Source organism: Bison bison, unplaced genomic scaffold (genome assembly GCF_000754665.1).
Source record: "Bison bison bison isolate TAMUID 2011002044 unplaced genomic scaffold, Bison_UMD1.0 scf7180017864464, whole genome shotgun sequence".
Taxonomy (NCBI): domain Eukaryota; kingdom Metazoa; phylum Chordata; class Mammalia; order Artiodactyla; family Bovidae; genus Bison; species Bison bison.
In genome coordinates this window covers 9669426-9687208 of record NW_011495025.1, presented here as the reverse complement: position 1 = coordinate 9687208, position 17783 = coordinate 9669426, and the positions used below count along the sequence as shown (strand labels likewise).

General features: G+C 35.6%; 1 protein-coding gene across 3 annotated transcripts in view; it reads right to left on the bottom strand.

Annotated features, from left to right (window-relative positions):
- Positions 1 to 17783, bottom strand: part of SLIT2 (slit homolog 2 (Drosophila)) — a 404995-nt gene that overhangs the window by 128671 nt on the left and 258541 nt on the right. For all 3 annotated transcript variants that reach the window (XM_010860216.1, XM_010860217.1, XM_010860218.1), the window contains exons 6-9: positions 13605 to 13676; positions 7349 to 7420; positions 4607 to 4770; positions 1959 to 2097 (exon numbers count right to left, since the gene is read on the bottom strand). In XM_010860216.1, the coding sequence (XP_010858518.1) occupies positions 1959 to 2097; positions 4607 to 4770; positions 7349 to 7420; positions 13605 to 13676 (447 nt within the window). The remainder of the gene's footprint in view (positions 1 to 1958; positions 2098 to 4606; positions 4771 to 7348; positions 7421 to 13604; positions 13677 to 17783) is intronic.

The following is a 17783-nucleotide window of genomic DNA, read 5'->3' as shown; positions in this document are numbered from 1 at the left end:
TGTAAAGAAGGCTGAGTGCCGAAGAATTGATGCTTTTGAACTGTGGTGTTGGAGAAGACTCTTGAGAGTCCCTTGGACTGCAAGGAGATCCAACCAGTCCATTCTGAAGGAGATCAGCCCTGGGATTTCTTTGGAAGGAATGATGCTAAAGCTGAAACTCCAGTACTTTGGCCACCTCATGAGAAGAGTTGACTCATTGGAAAAGACTCTGATGCTGGGAGGGATTGGAGGCAGGAGGAGAAGGGGACGACAGAGGATGAGATGGCTGAATGGCATCACTGACTCGATGGACGTGAGTCTCAGTGAACTCCAGGAGTTGGTGAGGGACAGGGAGGCCTGGCGTGCTGCGATTCATGGGTTTGCAAAGAGTCGGACACGACTGAGCGACTGAACTGAACTGAACTGAAAATATAAAAATGTTCTTTATGGCCAAGAGTGTTTCCTTAATTAAAAATATGATAAGAATAATATTATCATGTGCAAATGTTTATTCTATTTCTGTGTCAAGCACTGCAAAGCTATAAGTACACTTTAAAGCACATTTAAATACTTTAAAATAATGTTAGTGGGTCTTCTGAATTAAGATTATTCTCTTATAAAATAAGGAAGTTAATAGGTGAAAAAATAATGAATAGTTCTTGAAAATGACTTGATTTTTTTGGTGCTTGCTCTGGAGGCCTATCAGCTTCCCTAGTGGCTCAGTGGTGAAGAATCTGCCTGCAACGCAGGAGCCCTGGCTTGATCCCTGGGTAGGGAAGAATCCCTGGAGGAGTGCATGGCAACCCAGCCTAGTACTTTTGCTAGAGAATCCAATGGACAGAGGAGCCTGGCGGGCTACAGTCCATAGGGATGCACAGAGTCAGGCATAACTGAAGCAACTTAGCATGCATGCAGTATAAATCGAGGAGGGCATGGCAACCCACTCCAGTATTCTTGCCTGGAAAATCCCATGGACAGAGAAGCCTGGTGGGCTACAGTCCATGGGGTCACAGAGAGTCAGATACGACTGAGTTACTGAGCAGCAGCAGCAGCATGTAGGCCTATCACAAGAAGTTGTTCCTATTTTATTATTTCAACCAAACACGTCAAAAATATTAAATTCAAATTTAGAGTTAACTTAATACACACACACACACACACACACATATCATAGACTAGGTGGTTAAGAAGTGATTTCTTATTTAGTAGATATTAAGGTAAAGATTTTTCCTAATGCTCACCTCCCAAGATGATAAAAGCAGCCCACTTTATATCTTCTGTAACCTTGTTTTTATCCACATGACTTATATTTGGCAAGAACACAGAAATGAACCCAGCAGATGCATACAAAATAGGTATGAAATATTTTGTCAAAAGAATTTAACTTTTAATGGAGGCAGCCATTGGGTCAAATAAGCTAAAATGCTCACTAATTTAAAAATCTTATGTATTTTGATTTGATCTTTTTTATACTATGTAGTAGATTCATACAATAATTCAAGTAAAACAATAAAACAGCATTTTAAAATGTGATGTCATGAGGAGGGAGACACCATCTAGTTATTTTGTTTCTATGATCTAGTACCCCACTTTTTCTTTTACCGTCGCCCCACCATGCCCACTCCAAGTAGAAATGGACAAGGGCAGATCTCCAGATCCACCTGGAAAGAAAAGGTACTCACATTCTTATTTTGCCTAAAGAACCTAATAACACTTTCTGAAGAAAAGGGCAAGTACTATTTTTCCTTAAAATTCATTCTTTTTAATTATACCTGAGCTAAACAAACAAACAAACAAAAATCCTAGCCACTTCAACAAGATATTTAATTAAACAGAGTAAGGGTCAACACAATTTTGAAAGGAACATTTGTCTAAGCTGATCGATCAGATTGGCCTTTGAAATACCCAGATTCTCCTAAAGAAAATCATGGCTTGGGTCACTGGGGAGAAGGGAATAAGAGAGAATTCGGGGCACATACATTTCTGTGATGGTCTCTGGCAGATTCGTGGGGATCTCAGTGAGACCTTTCCCACGGCAATCTACGATGTTGTTGCTACAGGTACAAGCAGCTGGGCAGTGCAAAACACTGCAAGAAGGAGCCATAAATGACTGGTGACCTGAAAAAGAAACAAATAGAAGTTGTATTTTTTCCTGAATTTCTTAAGTGTGCAACATGTACACCTGGTTCAAATCACAAGCATGTTACTGAACAGAAATGCGTGTATTTAAATACCTGATCATATGATGACACTATGTTTCTAAAATATATTTTAGGAAGCATGCATTTATGTCTTGGGATCAACATAGGTAAAACAAATGAGATCTTTAAAACTACAAAAATGATAATTTTTAAAATTCAAAAGATTTAAGAGAAAGGTTAAATTCTGATTTGAAACTAGAATTCTATACATAACTATTATGAATTTCAAAAAAGCAGCAATTTCAGATTAATATCTGTATTTCATTTCTAATAAGCTTAGACAGAGCCTGGTCTTGACTGAATTTAAGTAGCTTAACTTACTTTAACTTAAAGAAGGAAAGGAAAATAGCAAAACTTCCCTCTTGGTGGACCTAACTGTTGATTCTAAATAAGTAATCCTGTGCAGATAAGTATGAGGAAAATAAATGATGCTAAGTTTGAGTTCTAGGTAGGTTCAAAATTACTGCTTTTTTTGAAGTCGTGATAGTTGTATCATGTCATTCTGTTAGTTGTAATCTAGATGATTTTTTTGACTCTGTATAGCCTAAAATGTTAGCCTAAGTGTAGTTACACACAGGTATATGTTTTTACTATTCAATACCGAAATTCTCTGTTCGAACGGTAAACAACAGACCATCAGGCATGTTGTACCAAATGGGCGTCTATAAACGCTGGGTTTGTCCCTGAAGCAGGGCCAGCCCTCTCTGCTCTGCAGAGAAAGGGCCCTACCGGTGGGATTCACAGGGAAGAGGCTGCTGGCTAATTACTAACCCGATCCCTCTCAACAAGTTCTCATACGTTACAAAAATAGCCTCAGTCTAAATAAGAAACGTCAACTTGCCTTCTTCCTCATCTAGAAAACAGGAAGGAAAAAGTGAAGAGAGAAAAAAGTGGTTAGTAACGAATTGTTAGTCATTTCCTTATTTAATTTTTTATAAAGCAATCAGACCTATTGACAATGTTCCATAACATTACATGAAAATTTGTTTGAGTTATAAATATGAGAAAACACATAAAAAGGCTGCAAAGGGAGCAATAAAATAATCCTGAACTAGCATGTCTTCTCATTCTGCCTTTAGGAAACTGCTATTTATGATGCATTGAAAGTGAAAGAGAAAATTGCTCAGTCGTGTCCCACTCTTTGTGATCCCCTGGACTGTAGCCCACCAGGTTCCTCTGTCCATGGGATTCTGCAGGCGAGAACACTGGAGTGGGTTGTCATGCCTTTCTCCAGGGGATCATCCCGACCCAGGGATCCAAACCAGGCCTTCTGTATTACAGGCAGATTCTTTAACATCTTAACCACGAGTGAAGCCTCTTATGATGCATTATAAACATAAATATTTTAAACTTTTGCTTTATTCTTATTTTGCACAAACACTTCTAAAGCAGAAACAGTCTTATATTTATGAATTATATGTTAATATTTATGCAACATGTGTATGCATGTGTGGTAAGTCACTTCAGTTGTGTCTGACTCTTTGTGACCCTATGGACAGTAGCCTGTCAGGCTCCTCTGTCCATGGGATTCTGCAGGCAAGAATACTGGAGAGGGTTGCCATGCCCTCCTCCAGGGAATCTTCTCGACCCAGGGACTGAACCCTCATTTCTTACATCTCTTGCATTGGCAGGCAGGTTCTTTACCACTAGTGCCACCTGGGAAGACCCTTATGCAACATATTAACATATAATTACATGAACTGGGAATCAGACTGTGCAGGTTGAGGTCCTTGAGCTCAACTCTATAACCTTGCACAAGGTTACTTATCATCTCTTTTTCTTAGCATTTAAATCTCTAATATAAAGATAATATTACATTTCTCTACAGATGTTATGAGGGAGGTAAATATACGTGAAATACTTAAACACATAGAAAGAACTGAAAGTCACCTATTCATACTTTACATAACCTAAGTCTTATTTTTGTTTTTATATTTTTGTTACTGAAGCCAGTCATTGATCTCTTTTAGGTAGAACTTAACGACTAGTACATACATATACATGAAAAGTATTTTATCACTTTTCAACTACAGTTCTATTACTTTTTCAGTTTCTTAGCCAGGATCCAATTTTGTTCATCATTTTTCCAATTGTTAAGATCAAAGTAAGAATGATCTTACTTAAAGGGAAAATCATGAGTAGCAAACAGAACTATAATCTCAAAAGTTCTTACATTTCTCTTGGAGTGAAAACTTAAAAATCCTTCATCACAACTTAGGTACAAATCATCAGTAACTGCCAACCATGCAGGACTGTCTTACAGCCTATGACCATCATCACAAACACAGAGGAATTCCATGGAGTGATTAGTGTACAACTGCAAAGGTTAGTGAGGAACAGTGAAACCTTTCAAGCATGCACCCTGCACAGTTCCTTACATCATAGCATACGGGAATATGAAAACAGAAAGGTTCTTTCTCCCTTACCGCTGCAGACAAATTCTCGTTTTTGAACCTCAGCTACATTGTGGCCCCTCAGGTGAGATGGACCCATACATTGAGTGTAGAGGCCCACCCGAGGCCTTTGGCGCAGCCAGTCCGAGAGCCAGGCCAGGTGGCAGTCACAATATAGGTTGTTCGAATGGAGTCGACTGAATGAGAGCCAAGCAGTTTAAAGCAAGAAAACAGAATGGAGTTATTTCAAAATTTGCAAAGTTCATTCATAATAATATATAAGTTTATATGTCAACATAAAATAGGTTAAAGCTTAATACGTGCCAACTTAATTATTTTCCTAAAAATTAAACTGATAACCACAAACTCAAGTCCCTCTTCATCTACTGAGCTAAGCAAATACACAGAGAGCTTGAACATGACCATGAAAATCTTTTGCCGCTGTCTATTCAAAGAGACAAAGAGACACACAGAAATCCGAGGCAAATTGCTCTGCAGTTCCAACATACTGGCAGTCAATGGGGGTGGGCAGAGAAATGGGAAGATCAGAGGCCAGGTAGGGGTAGGAGGCATGTTAATAAAAATTGTGGTTCCCAATCTGGTTCCCAGTTAGTCTTGTCATTATTAGTCTCTCTAGAAACTGCTGGCAAAACCTTTTTAGCAGGTCACTTTCATTTTTTGCTGAACCAGAGAGAAAAATAATTTAATATAAACTGCTTCTTTTCACATCCTGATTCTGATTTCCTTCTTTTTGTTTAATCGCAGTAAAAGGGATTAGCTGCTTTTGGCTCTTGGGGACATAGCCTCAAAGAGCAGGAATTGAAATTAAAAGACATAGATGGCTGGGAGTGAAGGAATTAAGCCAGTCCCCTCTATGCTGGCACAGATCCATACCAGATCATGGATCCCTTTCAAGTGGCAAATAGCACTTCTCCATTTATAAAATATCAGACAAATATATCCACTAAATTAGGTAAATGACTTCAAACTGGCTTTTATGTTTTCTCAAACTAAAGAAAAGGACACCCAAAACTATAAATCAAAGCATCATTCCCAGAATCATCTATGACATAGTAATACCATTTTAGCCCTTTTTAGCTGATGTGCTCGATTCTAACCCAATAACAGTAATGGATATTAAAACATGGAACTCAGTCCAGAAAGATAATTGGACCATAAAAATGGAATTTTTAAGTAGCAATGATAATATAGAATAATGAAACAACCAAAGCAAGGGAATTTAAAATTAGATGACTGTTTTACATTCTCCTTGAGCCTGAAGATACGGAACAGACTGTCTTCCATCGAAACTAGATGGCATGCCACAGGACAGAAAGGGACATTTGGGGAAGGCTGGGTGACCTCTGGTGAAGCTTGCTAGGAGGTCAGTGGCATCTTTTGGAAGCTACAAAGCACATTCCACACCTTTGCTCTGTAAGTGTTTCCATCTAAACCAAGCACATTATAGTGATGCGATTAGATGCATACATATTTGAAATGAGAAAACAATATAAAATTTTAAAAACCTGAATAGTATGACAAACTGTAGTGGATTTTTTTTACATGAAAATAAGACTCACTATCAAAAATGCAGATGGCAGAGTTTCTGCAGTCTTAATGGCTTTAGTTTTTCACAGATTGAAAGCTTGATCAATTTGTTTTTCAAAAATTAGCTAAAGTTAATGAGAAACCAATTTCATCAAATAGAGTTTGAGTGAACTGGACCCACTGGGCCAGATTAGTCTCAATCTGATAGCCCCAAGAAAACAAAATTTAGTTATATTTGCTTACTTTTGGAATGATTTTATTTTCCTGAATATTTTTCCAAGGAAATTATAATGCCATCCCATGAAGACTCGATTTTAATGAGAAAACATGAATTAGTACTGACATCTAATTCATTAAAAAGTCACAATTAAACTAATTTTTGATTAAAGAGAGAAAATAAATGTAACGCTTTGAGTTATAAGCCACTGTAAAAATGAAAGATATTTTCAAAACACTATCAAAATATATTTACCCTACTTAAACACACATTTTTTTTTTAAAGAAGTCCACTGCTTTGGTTATGTTTCCCACAATTTCTCACATATTGTATATGATATACTTTTTATGTCAAGGTGATTCGTGATTGTGAAACCCAATTCAAATGAGATTTATCTCTGAAAATGCTTTAACTAAATACCCCACCCTGGGTTTTGAGGATTAATTCTGCTCTTAAAGAAAAAAAAAAAATAGCTATAGCAAACATTTTTATTAGAGAATAATTTTTATCCATCTAAAATATTTTAATGTCCATCTGTAACCCCTGAAAAGATATTTTAAAATATAAATGCTGACACAACCTTAATTATAGAAGCACTAAAGGGTGATGCTGTAATTTTACATTACAAAGACTGTTGGAGAGCCAGTTTAGCTTTATTAGGATTGCTTGCTGTACAGTAATAAAATCATAAAGATTTACCATTTATCATTTCTGACAGCCAATCAAGGAGTCTTCCATTTCTTAATGAAATGTGACCTCCACAATAGCTCAAAGTAAATGTTTTTCTCCCCTCCCAAACTTCCCATAACACATATTATTTAAAAGGAAGCTTTCAAGTTTTCAGAATAATAGTTCATTTATTTCAATATTATATCGAGAACTTTTTAAAAAGTGGTGTTTCCCTTGTCTAGCCCATTATGAACTAGTGGTCATCTTCTTTACTTGCTAAAAATAGTACTTAAGGAGAATCAATTGATTAAATTGATTTTATATATATTGAAGCTACTTACAAAGTCCTAAGTTTAGGCATATGGTTGAAACTTGCCACAGAAAGTCTAGTAATGTTGTTATTGTTGAGAGTGCTGTAGAATAAAAAAAGTCAGAAATTTTAGATATGAAAATTTACTGATCATTCCATATGTTAACACAGAAAAAACTTCTTGTGATTATGCAGAACAAGTATCTGGTAAAGATGGCATCAAGAAGGCACTATATTATACACAAGATGACAAATAAATTTCATACTTTAACATACTGCTATGCATTCATCAAATACTTATTGCAAACCTACGACTTTAGCCACAGTATCTTTGACCATGTAGCTTTATGCACTTTGTGCCTACATGTCTACTTCTGATATTGGTTAAGGAATGAACATGAGCCATTAGAATATCAGACAATAAAAATAATTGAAGAGTTACAGTTCCTTGAAGGGTATTATGTATTATTAGTGTCCACGAGTAAACAAACCCATTTGAAGTCTCCAGCTGAAATCTCACAACAATAGCACAGAATCAGTTCTGTCAAGTCCTGCTAATGGTTCTTTCCTGTGGACATCAGCCACTGTTGAAATGTGAGTAGGAAGAATGATATTTATATTTGGTATTTGCATTGAGTAGAAAAGACGAGATATGCTGTAGCAATATAGTAAAAGCTTAACATACTCTAGCAGTTTTTATTTCTTTCTTTGTTTATATGGCTGCTCTGGGATGAGGGAAGCAGGATCTTTAGTTGTGGCATGCAAATTCTTAGCTGTTCGTGTGCCATCTAGCTCCCCTACTAGGGACGGAATCTAGGACTCTTGCATTGGGAGCATGGAGTCTTAGCCACTGGACCTCAGGGAAGTCCCTTAGCAGTTTTTAGTTGTAGTCACACATCCTGTTCTTCGTTTAGTGCTGTGTGGTTGTGATCATGGTTTCTTGAAGCTAGAGTCTTGAACAGGGATGGTCAAGGGAGATACAGTGAAAATAAATATAGTCTTTGCTTGGCTCTAAATTGTCCTACTTTCCCTCTAACACAAGCATTGTCAGTTGTATTATTACTACTACAGCTATTACTCATTCATTCATCAAACATTTCCTGAATGGCTCTTATTTTTATGGCAATATGAAATTTCTGAAAATAAACCAGGCATAAAATCCTGTCTTAAAATAGCATACAATTAACTGTGGAAACCAATTACACAAATTACAAAAACTTAGAGTTAATAAGATTTAGAAGACAGAGTTCTTTTTTTTTTAGTCTTACTGTGACAAGACAGTGAGAAAGATAGTTATCCCAGCAATGGGTGAAAAATGTGGACATGATTCCAGTACAAAGAAGAAACAGTAGGGTGATGATTACATAGGACAAGTTGCTGAAGGAGGCAGGAAAAATGGTTCTTTGGTTACAGTTGGATGCTGTTTGATACTTGAGAAGTGTCTGAATTAGACATTGCGCATTCACTTGTCTACAGAGGCCAGACAGGAAACATACATGAGAGAAGTAGGCTGCTTGTAAAGAAATAAAATGGGGAAGAGAGATGGAGAAGAGCAGACAGACAGCTGGGGACGATGAGGAGCTTGAGGATGGTGATATTTTTTGTTGTAGCAGCTAATATTCAGCTCTGATGAACTATTGCTCTGCTGTGATGGAAAGCTGCCAAACAATCTGATCTGCTCAAAAGAAGCTAGAAATGGAAGGAAGCTCTTAGACCAAGGTTCCTAATTTTTAAATACTGGCAACTCAAATGTTTCAGAGACTCCATGGGCTATGGGGCCAGTTCTGCTTGGGCTAAGCAAGATACACTGAGATCACTTTAGCTGGTGGCTATGGTTATCAATGGTGGGATACAGGGTATTCGGGAGTCAAGGAATTAACTTAAATTTCTCCGTAAAGCAGGATGCGGTAGCTACAGATCTAGAACATGCATGGACTCTTTTTACTATCCAGTTTTGGAATGTATTGAATGATGTAAGAACTAATCTGACTGATTAGAATCAAGTCACATAGAAAAAAAAAAAAAAAACCCCGCTGAATGAAGGACCTATAAAGCACTGAATTGGTTGACTTACGTTATCTAAAAGCTTCTAGTATTTCCCGGTACTCAAGTGAAATGAGATTTCTCTCAAACACCATTAAAACATATCTCGATGTCTGAAATAAAAGGTTTCACTTCTCAAAGGGATTTGCTTTAAATGACCCCTTTTCCTATCCTCAAAATTTATGCTGACTTTATATGGTTTAAATCTTCACAGATTTAATGTGACTGTTGGATAATGTGACTTTGGGGATAACTTTTTAAAAAAATAATTCACACTCAGCAGATATGCATTAATTTTGAACTATAGCTTCTTATGCTGTGCTGTGCATAGTTGCTCAGTTGTATCCAACCGTTTGCAGCCCTATGGACTGTAGCTCACCAGGCTCCTCTGTCCATGGTGATTCTCTAGGCCAAGAACACTGGAGTGGGTTACCATGCCCTGCTTCAGGGAAACTTCCAAACTCAGGGATCTAACCCAGGTCTCCTGCATTGCAGGCGGATTCTTTACCGTGTGAGCCACCAGGGAAGCTGGTATAGAAGGGAAGCCATTAGTTTCTTATAATTACACACAAAAGAGTTTACATTGCACGCTGAAGCCAGTGGCTATCAATTTGGAGATTTCTCAAAATCTCAATTCATTTAATTCAACTAAAGAAATTATCTTAGTATTTTTATTTAGTGTTGATGCTGGCAAGGACTTCCCAGATGGCACAAGTGGTAAAGAACCCGCCTGCCAATGCAGAAGACATAAGAGGGAAGGGTTTGATCCCTGAATTGGGAAGATCGCCTGGAGGAGGGCATGGCAACCCACTCCAGTATTCTTGCCTGGAGAATCCCATGGACAGGGGAGTCTGGTGGGTTACAGTCCATAAGGGTTGCACAGAGTCGGACACGACTGAAGCGACTTAGCATGTAGCATGTATGATGCTGGCAAAGCAATACTGATGTTAATATCTGGTAACTGAACAATATGTGGAACCAATGAAATTATTTTGAAATTAATAATAAGTGTTAATTAGGTATAATAACATGCAGGTGTTATATAAATTCCTATTATGAAATACTGCAAATTTATATACTGCTTTACTTGTATAGTAAACTTGTATAGTTATACTTGTATAACACTTTTTCCTGTATGAAAGTCTATGTTCAACCTCAAGATTTTGTCTTTGTAATGAGAATATATTCGTGTACAAAGGATATCCTGGTGTACAAAGGATAAATAAGAAATGTTGGTCTTGGTAATCATTTAGGCCCTCTCAGACTTCGATCTTGATTTATTCCTTCTTATTCCCTAGTGCTAAGCATAGGATTTGGCAGAGAGTCTGATATTGGATGGATATGACCACTATGTTTTAATTAAATTAAATTATGTCTATTGTATAGAAAAGAAAAATAAATAAACCATATAAAACTGGCAAGCCAAGGGATATATGTCATTTCTGAATCTCGTGTCCAAGGAAAAGAAAATACTGATCTACAATTAGTTTCCAGTGTTACTTTTGACATAGTATCTTATTAGGAAAATAAACTCTAAATCCTATCAATGAGAATTTCCATAAAAAGTCAGTTCATTAAGAACAAACAAGTGATAAACTGTCTCCCTGCTTTCATCTACCTTGGCTTTTCCTTCTTGAACTTTATTCACTCTCTCCCTTAATATATATTTTAATGAAACGAATTTCCATCAGTGGCCTAGTGTGTTTACGCTCATCTTCTCCTGTTTGGCCTTAGTATATCCATACATTCACAAATGAATCACAAATTAACATTTTTAAAGATCTAAAACATTAGAAATCTGAAATTTAAGGTGATGTGCAAATTAATGCTCTTTCATTATTTCCACATAATAAAAAGATATCTCTTAAAGAGTCATGGATGATAGAAACAATCAAAATGGGTAACCTACTTTCTGAACTCTATATTTAAAACAGTAGCTCTACATTTTAAAAGCCCCAGACCAACTGTTTATGATGGGTGAACTTTTGATTTACTTGTCAAGAGACTAGGAGATTAGGGCTTAACATATTTAGTCTTTCCACTGCTCTATCCAAGTAAGCCTTAAATTCTTCATTAATTTTTTTCTCTAAAGGTTGGGTCAATCACAAGCATTTAAAAAATTAATATATGTTAAAAGAATGTCTGCTTGACTTTATACTATTTTAACACAAAACATTAAAATTCTTTGATAAAAATTCACATGTCCTTGTTTCGTGCTGATTTTAATTATTTTCTTTAACAAACACACTCTGACCATTAGCTAGCTTTTTTGAGATCTACATATTAAAGTACTCAAAAGAGTTCCCAACATTTTGAATTTTTATTTTGACTCCATGAACCATGAGATATTTATCATTCTTTGGTATGTTTCATGATAGTGGATCTTACAAAAGTCATCTTTTAGATATTTTGTAAACCCAACAAAATATATGAGGTGACTGTGTTTTCTTGAATTTACTGCTTCTAAAAACAATGATATTAGTTTAGAACCAAAAAAGTAAATGAAGAGTTATTGTATTTGTGGGTAAAGTGTTTCCAGTGCTGACCACAGTACTTGGCACATAGCAGCTATTTCCTCTCTCTCTCTCAAATATATGTAGAGCACTCAACATATCCTCAATATATTACATACATATTAGTTATTTTATATCTAATAAGTATTTAAGTTCTTTTGCTTAATAATGAAATATTTTATGATATTCAATTCATTCAAAACATTTAGCAAATTTTTCATAAAGTGTTTGCTACCATTAGTAACAAATTCTTTGATTTGATCTGCGCTATTCAACTAAATAGTACATGTGGTCGTCTCTTCACATATGAGTTTAGTGACATTGACTATAGTCCAGATGTCAGAGCACTATCAAGAAATCATAGTTGTACCGCAGTTATTTTGACTTTGAAATAGCACTAGTGAACTTCCTATATTAAAAATGGCTCTGGAACACAATTTTAAAAGTGAACTTATAACTACAGTTTGTATAATAAGCACTTTAAATTTCTTATTCCTTTAGGATAAGGTAGATTCTTATCAACATCTCTCACGTGGTTAGAGAATAGTGTATATCCTTAGAACATTTTATTTCAATCAACTCATTCTTATATAATTTTTTTAAAATAATAACTGTATGTGATGCAGCTAAAATTAGTTTCATTTATTGACAATTAACACCAAAACCATATAGAAAAATTGTTAAAATAAGCCATCCTAGTTGAAACAATCAACTTTATTCAGAATTACACTCTGTTCTTCAAACTCAATTTATAAAGCAATGGGATCTTTTTTTGGAAGAATTTCACAATTTCTGGTAACTTTTAATACATGAACTAAAAATTCAAATCCTCTTCACATTTAATTTAGATTCAGACTGATGAATAAATTGAGTCAGGGGAGAATTATATCTTAGAACTATATTTTATTGGAGGGAGAAATTAGTAAGTATACTTAAAAAGTTAGAAAGGTGAATCTTTGGGGAAATTTTTCAGAAGTGTATAGGCGGCTTAAGCAGCTTTAGGAACTAGTTTTCATTAAAATTATTTTTCATTATAATTAACAATGTCATTAAAATTATTTTTACAATGTCAAATATCTGTAGAGATTATTCAGTTGCCTCTAATCAATTTTTCAGCAATGTCTATCCAGCAAGGAAGGACAGAAAATGCCAATTATAATTCAAATCTGTGTGTGGTACTTTATGAAGTCAGTAGACTTTAAAATGGACCTAATAGGCGGCTTATTAAATTTAGAAAGTACATTTTAAAATAACCCTACAAAGATGGTAAGCTATCTAGTTAAAATGATATTTTAAAATGAGAAATGTCTTTCCATCGCACAGCAACTAAAATATACCAACATATCAGCTCTTAAGGTTTATTTTTTATTTTTTGTAATTTTTCCTGTACAACCGATGCTATCTATATATATAGCAATTCTGGGAATTCTTACAAATCCTGTATATGAGCCTGTTTTACCACAAGGAGAAACACTTAAAAGACAATACGTGTGAACATGTGAGTGTGTTTCCAAAATTAGACAATTCTACCTAAGCATACAGATATGATATACAAGGTTTTGCACCCATACATTTCCACTCTTCTCTGCATTTGCTCTGAGTTATTTAAGGGCTTTCTCTTTCAGCAACCATTCTGACACAAGATTTCAAGCTAACAGATAAGCATCCACATTAGCACTCCCTAAACACAAAGCTCTGGTTAAAAGAGTAAGAGAAATAAGGGGTACTTACAGCACTTCCAGGTCCCGGAGAGCCCTGAATGCCCCATCTTCAATACAGCTGATGTGGTTGTAATCCAGTTGCCTGTTAAACAGATTAGAAGAATATGTAAAAGACTGGACACTAGCAGGGTTAGGTGAAACGAAGTCTCCTGAAGGGTCTCTCAAGCCCTAGCCGCAACAACCAAAATGCTCTCACAAATCCACTCATCTGCAGAAGAATGTCACAAGCCATTCTGGCCTCGGTGCCGCCACTGAAATCTCTTTTTGTTCTGAACTGTCTGTGCAAATAGCAGCCCTCAGAAAGCGCCAGTAAATAATAACTGCACCTTATATTAAATGCCATAGGAATGCAATTTCATTACATCAAGAAAAGCTATCCATTAAGAGCTTTCAGCATCATCTTGCTGAAACAATTTCATTAAGGTAAAGGACTGTAAATCACTTAATGTCACATGTACCCCTCAGTGACCTAACAGAATCCATTTATCAGAGAAGCCCAGCTGCATGTTAATTTCACTATCCTTGGCAAGAACGAGCAAGACTACTTTTAGGTTTCCTTCTTTTAAAAGCAGCTTTCCTTCAAGAACTTCAAATCAAGAAAGAGAAATGACACCCCATCTATCTCCTTGCTATTCCCAACTAGGCATATACTTTACAAAGCGACCAGTTGTTTCATATTAAGCTTCACTGTTTCCATAATTTGCACTATCACTAATGGTGAATCCACAGCACTGTAAATATTACAGACTTTTCAGTTAAAGAGCTTCTCAAATTATACCACTCTCCAGAAACTAACTTTTTAGAAAACTAAAAAAAAAAAAAAAATTTCTTTTCTCAAAGACACTGATTTCGGCCCTAAACACGAAGAAACACATACTGCAGCAAGATTAAAATTCTACATATATCTGCAGTCAAACATTTAAAGCTGTATTAATTCATTCTAAATAACACAAAACTCAAATAAGTAAATCTTCTCCAGCAGTTATTATTCACTTATTAATGTTTAAAGATTGAAAATAAAGCCTGTTTCAAACTTCAGTTTGCTTTCTCCTACTGATTGTTTGGGGAATTAAAATTTCCTTGTTCATACTAAGGAATTTACTTGGTTGAAACAGACAAGTAAGTATTAAATCCCACTGCCTTCTTTTTTCTTAAACAAATAATCAGCTTTTATCTAAAATTTAGTAGCCTGATGTTTTTAGTGATATTATTGTTCTTATAAAGAAAAAGTATTTTAATGTTTCACTTGAGATAGAAACCAAATGGTTGATGATACAGGTGAGTTGTCAGCCTTGCATGCATTGGGAAGGGAGGTACATAAATAGGGTAAGCCTATGACCCTAATACAAAGATTAGGATCTTTGTATTATTTCAAGTGTAAGATTCACCAAAAAGGCCTAATTCACATTTGAGGTTTGTTCTTAGGGGAACTGTTTGAAATAGCTGTTTTTCTCACAAGGCAATTGAATAAAGGTGCAACGATTTAATTCAGTGACTTTCAGAGGGCCTCTTCAAATTCCCTACTTTAAAAATTATGTACATAGAGAATGTCTCATGAAATATACATCTCATTTTTAAGAAGGTCTCTGGGGGACATAATCATATAGGAGGCTACCTTGATGCCATGCAAATTGTGTGATCTAAGACGTGCAATATAAAAAAGGTGAGCCCTGGAGAAGATACAATTTTATTGCCTGTATAAACTAAGGCTTTCCCCAAATAACAGCTACCACTCATGCAACTGTAACAGCCGAAGACATCTCTGCTTATTAGGAAGTATGCAGACGTATAATTTTATTTTCCAAGAAGACTTTTAAAGACTCATGATGTAATACGGTTGCTGCGTTTCCAAGAAAACACTTACATTCTGGAGCACTTTTGATTTTTACAGATTAAATTCATTTAACAATTAAGTTAATAGCCTTTTTTTTTTATTTTAAAGTGCTAAATATATATCTACACTACTATTCTCTAACCTCTTGAACAATTTATCAAAGCCATTTAAATTAGTACAATGGCATGAAGTGTTACCCTTGACACACTACAAAAGAGAAATTGTTTCCAGACAAATTGGCAAAATCTTTTAATGCTATCAAATTTGCCTAATGCAGTCTTCAGGTTAATCTGTAAAAGGGTGAGCTGTATGTTTGCCCATACCTTATTATCCTTAGCTGTCAATGTATAAATCAGTGCTGACACAGCTTCTTTTAAATCATGCATACTATACACAAAGGGGAAGCCCTAGCTTGCCAGAAAGCACTCAAGCAAATCTTGTCCTACAAGTACTGAAAGGCAGATTACTTTCTATATACCACCAGAAGTTGAGACGCTGGTGGAAACTTTCCTAATTTCATCTCTCTTTAACATTGCTCCTGATTATATGCTTCTTCTGATTCTTAACAGAAGTCTAAGCCCTTATTGGCACTAAAACATTACAGATATTCGGTTCTTATACGACCAAATTCTTCCCTAAAAGATCCCTGGATGCTGTCATGTCTCGGGTCAAAAAAGGTATTTTATGAAAACGTTACTCATTTGAAAGGATAATGAAAATCAAAGCAGACAATTTTTTCATCAATGATAGATTTTTTTAATAGTCAAAGTTACGTTTATGCAAAGTACTGTACTCATATGATTGCTCATGAGAAAAATCTCTGCACAAATCTCTGTTTATCTGCATATGGTTCAAGATAAACAGTGTCAAAGCTACACAAAAGTGTAATTTATTTCAGAGTTTCTGGACTATTTTTCTGCACCTTGTTTCTCTCACGCTGTTCACTTCCTTCACCACCTTTTAAACCCTGGGCATTTCTGCTTTCTATAAACAGGAAAGGATGTGGTCAGCCACAAGTTTAGTGACACATTTAGATGTGATTACACACTATGCCACTGAATTGTTCGAAATTAAATAATTAATAAGAGGAAAACTTTTTCACTTTTCCAAGAAGTAATGTTATAGCTATTTATCCAGACATAAGGTAACGTTGTTGATCTATGGATGATAAGAGTACTGGGTGTCTCTCACAGCTCAAGGGTCCTTTTCTAACATGGCCTACTTTCCAGGGAAAAGCGAGCTAGCACTTTTCTCATTTTCCTGGGAGAAAGAATGGTATGGATAGGACCACTGGTGGTTTCCTTTAGACTTCTAACTTGCATATTCTCATCCAGGCTGCTGAGTCTTCTCCTCCTTATTTTCTACCTCCAACCCTCCTCTCTGCTTCTGTTCAAATTCCAAATCCCCCCTCCCTGTGGATCCATCACTGTCCTAGTTTGTATGTGTGTGGTTTGAAGCAGCGGCTTTATCTTTAATTTCATGAAAACGATGTTGTTAAAAACATACTGTTTTTCAGTCACGAAGTCATGTCCAACTCTTCGCAACCCTGTGGACTGCAGCATGCTAGTCTTCCTTGTCCCTCACTATCTCCTGGAGTTTTCAGATTTCTCTCAGCATTAACACTCTATGATTCTATTTTTAATGGTAACTATTCGTCTTCTGATGCTCTAGAATAACTCTAGACTGCTTATTTAATTTTTTCTAGCAATGCATTCGACAATGCAGCACACGTTTATCCCTCTATGCTTCTCTCACATAAAATTTCTAAAGCTGATCTGCTTTTCTTTAAGACTAAAAATAATTTAGCCTAGTTTCAGATTTTGATTAATTTTTGGTATGAAAAATAATATATAATTTTGCTAGATATAAATTTTAACAAAAAGGTATATTAAATGACAAAAAGTTTGTACATTTGCTTGCTTGGCATCTTAAAACATAACTGGAGACACTGTATTCTGTTGCTTTTTTCCCTAGGATTTCCTGTTTTCATTGTTAAAAATCTATATACCATACTGTTTGAATTACACATACAAAACACATCTTCCTGCATTAACTTTAGTTGGTTTTGTCCTTATCCATAGAAAATTCATATTTCAGTGCAGTGTCCAAGTAATAAGATCTTATTATAAATTGATTTTCTTTTTGTAAAAATTAGAACACCGTAAAATATACTTACCTCTGAAACAATAGTGAACATAAAAAATCTTTAATAATTTCTAAGCCAGGCAGAGTCTGTACGGAGTGTCAACAAAATTGTTATGACTAGGTTCCAATTTTGCCAGGGTTTTTTAGGTATGAGAAAGTTTCATTCATATTCAACTCACTACTGCAAGATGACAAACTCCAAGAATTTAG